Source organism: Micromesistius poutassou (genome assembly GCF_964030765.1).
Source record: "Micromesistius poutassou genome assembly, chromosome: 14".
Lineage (NCBI taxonomy): Eukaryota > Metazoa > Chordata > Actinopteri > Gadiformes > Gadidae > Micromesistius > Micromesistius poutassou.
Genome location: NC_140284.1, coordinates 2,352,526 through 2,358,844, shown reverse-complemented (window position 1 = coordinate 2,358,844; position 6,319 = coordinate 2,352,526). Strand labels below are relative to the sequence as shown.

The 6,319-nt window shown below is 49.0% G+C and overlaps 1 protein-coding gene across 1 annotated transcript in view; it reads right to left on the bottom strand.

The window, feature by feature from the left end:
• Positions 1 to 218: 218 nt before the first annotated feature.
• ccdc93 (CCC complex scaffolding subunit CCDC93) overlaps positions 219 to 6,319 on the bottom strand; it is a gene marked incomplete at its 5' end in the record, with an annotated part of 14,331 nt that continues 8,230 nt past the window's right edge. Inside the window, 12 exon segments of the mRNA XM_084478355.1 lie at positions 219 to 747; positions 949 to 1,062; positions 1,515 to 1,599; positions 1,698 to 1,735; positions 1,968 to 2,050; positions 2,181 to 2,289; positions 2,696 to 2,767; positions 2,899 to 2,973; positions 3,252 to 3,333; positions 3,756 to 3,829; positions 4,812 to 4,874; positions 5,555 to 5,671. Of these exon segments, the coding sequence (XP_084334481.1) occupies positions 691 to 747; positions 949 to 1,062; positions 1,515 to 1,599; positions 1,698 to 1,735; positions 1,968 to 2,050; positions 2,181 to 2,289; positions 2,696 to 2,767; positions 2,899 to 2,973; positions 3,252 to 3,333; positions 3,756 to 3,829; positions 4,812 to 4,874; positions 5,555 to 5,671 (969 nt within the window). The 3' untranslated portion in view covers positions 219 to 690.

The following is a 6,319-nucleotide window of genomic DNA, read 5'->3' as shown; positions in this document are numbered from 1 at the left end:
TACTTTACAGTAACAGAGTCCTAGAAGGAGATGGCAGCCCTTTTCCCCGTTGGAAATAAAAGACCCTGGTTGGTTATTTTAGCTCTTAGCTACTGGGGTTAGTGGGGGGGTGAGTGTCGACCAACCATGTCTTAAGCTCATCAATGATGGAGCACATTTGTCAAGTAACATAGCCTCACGGTATATGAAAGGACCGATGCCAGGGGAACACATTTTGTTCACTGCCACTAGAAGCAGATGGTTTTTATTGACATGTTGCTCTTACATCTTGGAACAGAATCATAACACTCATGAGCTTTAATTGCACATCATAAATATCAGAGCTCAATGTTTTCTGAATTGGCACATGGTGTGTGTGTGTGTGTGTGTGTGTGTGTGTGTGTGTGTGTGTGTGTGTGTGTGTGTGTGTGTGTGTGTGTGTGTGTGTGTGTGTGTGTGTGTGTGTGTGTGTGTGTGTGTGTGTGTGTGTGTGTGTGTGTGTGTGTGTGTGTGTGTGTGTGACATTTGAGTGAAACTACAATCTTGTTTGCTCTTCTATCAAACCTCTTAGGTTTGGGTTTCTTTACACTAATTGAATTACATGTAGAACGTTTGACTGAACCTCCTGTGGAACGTGACCCAGAACAGATCTACAGGGAGCAGCAGCGTACCAGAGGCCTTTAGGAGGTTCCTGGCCCAGGACCAAGGCTTCTAGGAGGTTCCTGTAGTTCTCAGCTTGGACAACAGCATCTCGTTCTTGCGACACTCCTGTGGAAAGACAACGGCGTTCATCGGCTCACTTCAGGACCACAAGTGCGGGCCGACGTGTGCAGTAGTCCCACTACCTCTTTGTGTTCATGTGAGCCAAGTCACCTTGTACGGCCGTTAACCACAGTGAGGCTCTGAGGGCTTCACAGAACCCCTGCTGCCCCTCCGCGGGGCAGTGGGTGTGCGGCGAGTGTCGCTCACCTCCTTGAAGTCCTTGACGGTCTTGAAGTAGAGCCTCTGCTTGTCCAGCAGCTCCAGGTGGTCGTCGTTCAGCTGGTCGCGGCGCATCTTGTTCTCCTGCTTCTTCTTCTCCATCTGGGGAACACGGCGCACACACAACACAACACACACACACACAGCTCACTCACAGGGCTGGACACACCTCAACACCTACCTAAAAGCGCCTACCTCTTCTCCAGTTAGGGGATCAGAGAGAAAGTCCCAAATCCAACATGAGATTGGATTTCGTTGTTATCAAAAGGAGAGGGCTGTGAGGTTGTCCTTGATCTGGGTTCATGTTCTCTCTGGCTACTCCAGAGCAGTGCTTTTCAAATGGGGGTACGCATACCCCTAGGGGTACTGCAGGGGTACTGCAGGGGGTACTCAGAGAATGTTAAGAATTTAAATAAAATGTTTCAGGAAGAATATATTTGGATTCACCTCTACATAATCTGACCCTCCCCCGGCCCCGGTGCGTTTCTGTTGTGGGGAGAAGTTAGCAAACAGTGGGGACGAGGGTCTCCGTGGGAACGGACTCTGCTACAGACCTTGATGCGGTTCTGCTTGATTCCCTCCACTATCTGCTCCATCTGTCTGAGGAACTGCTCCTTGGCGCTGGAGGAGGACATGGCCCTGAAACAGATTCACATCCAAAAGGTTCTCCTCCCTGTACGGGAAACGGCCCTTAAATGGACCACCACGGTGCCGTGTGAAGACTAAACAACACTCACTGTTGGAAGTTGTCATGGATGGAGTTCAGCAGATTCACCTGCAAAAAAACACAAAAACATACAGGGGGTAAGGCAATGTGGACATGGGGCACTGGTCCAGGCCTGTACACATCCATGGACTGTCAATATTGAACATGAGAGTGGTTGATATGACTTATAGGTTGTTTGGTGTGCATTACTGGGTTCCACAGAAACACAAAAGGAGTTCAAAACGAGGCGTGAATCTGATATGTTGGCCACTGCCGTCTGCCGCGGCTTCACCAGGCTTACCTCCTTCTCCAGGTACACCTTCTTGTCGTCCAGCGTGTTGTACAGGGTGAAGAACTGCTTCGTCTCTTTGTGGGTGGCAGAGACTGGCAGAGACGACGGACAGAAACAAGAACAAGGTTTCAACACGCTCTGAGTTCTCCTTGGCTTGGCCACTTGTTCAAGCGTTCTTCCTGCAGGCTTCATGTGACGTGTGGCTCAGAGCAGCAGGCCTACCTTGGCTGTACAGCTCTATGAACCTCTTCTGGTACTGCGTCAGCTCCGCCCGGCTCGGCACCTCGTCCATCTTCCTCTGCAGGATGGCGATCTCCCGGTTCCTCCGGGCCTGCGGGGGGTTGTGGGGGGGATCTTTTGTAACGTAATTTGCTAAATACTGCCAGTTCTAAAGAGTGTATTAGAGCTTATTTTGAATAGAGTAAATGGCATTAACCTAACGGTGAATTTCACTCTCATATTTGAAAGTGTTGGTTAAGCATTAACTTAACTACGTAATAGTTACGTTATCAGACGGCATTATGGGATTATCTCGAGTCGTACTCTAACTCTCTTAACTAATTCCCTAAGAGAGTAACAAGATCACCTGTTCCTCCTTGTCCCCCAATTTCTGGACATAATGTGACCATAACAAACGTCACAAATTAGTTTTGCCTCCAGCTTTCTCTGTTGAAGTTACCGTGACGTCGGTTGAATGATATGAAAGAACAAAGAATGGAAGGTTCTGGTTGAATTACCATCAGCAGCCTGATCTTCTGCAGCTTCTCGCGGTCGGAGTTGTACTGTTTATCAATCAGCTGGTTCCTCTCCTACAGGAAGGGAGAGACGTTACACACAACAGTCCGGTCGTCTGAACCCAAAGCTAAAGCGTCCCAAACGAAGCTCAACACACAGTCTATAACATCTGAGGACCTCTGAGTTAAAGGTTCATCTAGTCTACCATCTTCTCCTCTGTGTCTTCTCCTGACGCCAGCTTCAGGTCCTCAATGTTCTGCTGCAGGCGCGACATTTCCTCCTGAACAAAATCAAACAGTTCAACTCATTAGAATGAAAATAAATGTTATGTTTTTATATATATATATATATGGGCATCCAACAGTTTGACATGGCATGTGATGTAGAGTTTGTGCACGTGTGTGTGTGTGTGCACGTGTGTGTGTGTGTGTGTGTGTGTGTGTGTGTGTGTGTGTGTGTGTGTGTGTGTGTGTGTGTGTGTGTGTGTGTGTGTGTGTGTGTGTGTGTGTGTGTGTGTGTACGTGCACGTGTGTGTGTACGTGCACGTCAGGCCCTCACTCTGCAGTGTGTGCGGAACTCGTGTTCCTGGTGCTTCAGGCTCTCGTTCAGCGACACCAGCGCCCTCAGCTGGTCCAGCAGGCTGGCATGAGAAGAAGAGGAGGAGGCAGCGGATCAGGGTCTGACCATCACACTCACCAGTCACACCAGTGTGACCAGAGGGCCTCACTGGGGAGACGTCAAGGACCACTGAGGCCAGGGCACTGGTGGCTACTTGAACTAGACCACTACATCGACAGTCAGGTCCTGTTTGACTTTGAAAAAATAATAACATATATAAAATACAATACATACACAGAAGTTAAGACTTTTGCTTCCTCTAGATAGTCATGTTTGATCGTCTTCTTGTAGATGGATGGTGAATATCATAACAAATTCTCTCTCTCTCTCGCTCTACTCTACTCTATGAATAGATAATACCCCAGACCTGAGTGTGTGTGGTATTGGATCCACACGGTGGTGGTCCAGGGGGGGGATGAGGACCCAGGAGAGCGGACCACTCACCTGCTGTCCGCCTGACCCTCCAGCAGCTCCAGCTCCTTCAGCTCGCTGTCCAGACGCTCTGTGTGCTCTGTGGCCTGGACACACAACACAACACACTACACAACAGAGAACTGGGTCTGACTCACACAACACAACACACTACACAACCAGAGAACTGGGTCTGACTCACACAACACAACACACACACAACAGAGAACTGGGTCTGACTCACACAACACAACACACTACACACACACACAACAGAGAACTGGGTCTGACTCACACAACACAACACACTACACAACAGAGAACTGGGTCTGACTCACACAACACAACACACTACACACACACACAACAGAGAACTGGGTCTGACTCACACAACACAACACACTACACACACACACACAACAGAGAACTGGGTCTGACTCACACAACACAACACACACACAACAGAGAACTGGGTCTGACTCACACAACACAACACACTACACAACAGAGAACTGGGTCTGACTCACACAACACAACACACTACACAACCAGAGAACTGGGTCTGACTCACACAACACAACACGCTACACACACACACACACACACACACACACACATACATACACACCAGAGAACTGGGTCTGACTCACACAACACAACACGCTACACACACACACACACACACACACACACACACACACACACACACACACACACACACACACACACACACACACACACACACACACACACACACACACACACACACACCAGAGAACCTGGGTCTGACTCACACAACACAACACACTACACAACCAGAGAACTGGGTCTGACTCACACAACACAACCAGAGAACTGGGTCTGACTCACACAACGCAACACACTACACAACCAGAGAACTGGGTCTGACTCACACAACACAACACGCTACACACACACACAACAGAGAACTGGGTCTGACTCAAACAACACAACACAACACACTACACAACAGAGAACTGGGTCTGACTGAACCACAGAACCCCCTGCTGTCCGTATCTGGAGGCCTGATGCCTCTGTGGCCTCTGTGTTTGATCCAGGGAGTTTTACCTCGGCCAGTTTCGTCTTGGCCTCTTCCCCGCTTTCCTTCAGCGCGTCGTGTTTGGCTTGAAGCTGGAAACACACACACACACACACACACACACACACACACACACACACACACACACACACACACACACACACACACACACACACACACACACACACACACACACACACACACACACACACACGGAATGTTTAAAGTTACAATGTTTAAACATTGTGTTCACATTGCAACTCGCTAGCTTCAAATGACCTGGACACGTCTGTAGTGCACGCTGATCGACAGTGAATTCATTAATGTCAAATAAAGTCACCTTGTATAAATGATATACCACTACATATGCTGGCCAGCCCGTCTTCTGCCAGAAGAATCATAGTTCTGACATTCCCCAAACCCCCTCTGACTCACGCCACTCAGTCAGCCAAGCTACGCTACTTGGCGTCAGAGTTTAACAGCCAGTTAGAATAACAGAACACCTCTGAACACAACAGCCTGGACACTAGGAGGGGCCCAATCTGACACGGAAACACCATTAAATATATATATATATTTATATAAATATATATAAATATAAACCCCAATCCTAACCCTATTCAATAAAGTACAAATGAATACATTTATTAACATGAACACCATTGGTTAACACGGACACCATTAGTGAATCAATTCTGCACCGTTGGTTAACTGTTCATTAACCGTTAGTTTATTAATGCTAATTAACCGAGGTGCCCCGCGAGGCTCTGACCTCCTCCAGCTGCTTGGTCTTCTGTTGGAGCTGTTTGTTGAGGGAGGCCAGCTGCCGGCGGTGCTGCTGCAGCGGGCCGAAGCGCTCCGACCGCTCCTCTGACGACCGCTCCCACTGCTGCAGGACGACCGGGACACGCTTCAGTCACACAGAACACGCTGCTACACGCTTCAGTCACACAGAACACACTGCTACACGCTTCAGTCACACAGAACACGCTGCTACACGCTTCAGTCACACAGAACACACTGCTACACGCTTCAGTCACACAGAACACACTGCTACACGCTTCAGTCACACAGAACACACTGCTACACGCTTCAGTCACACAGAACACGCTGCTACACGCTTCAGTCACACAGAACACGCTGCTACACGCTTCAGTCACACAGAACACACTGCTACACGCTTCAGTCACACAGAACACGCTGCTACACGCTTCAGTCACACAGAACACGCTGCTACACGCTTCAGTCACACAGAACACGCTGCTACACGCTTCAGTCACACAGAACACGCTGCTACACGCTTCAGTCACACAGAACACGCTGCTACACGCTTCAGTCACACAGAACACACTGCTACACGCTTCAGTCACACAGAACACGCTGCTACACGCTTCAGTCACACAGAACACACTGCTACACGCTTCAGTCACACTGCTACACGCTTCAGTCACACAGAACACGCTGCTACACGCTTCAGTCACACAGAACACGCTGCTACACGCTTCAGTCACACAGAACACGCTGCTACACGCTTCAG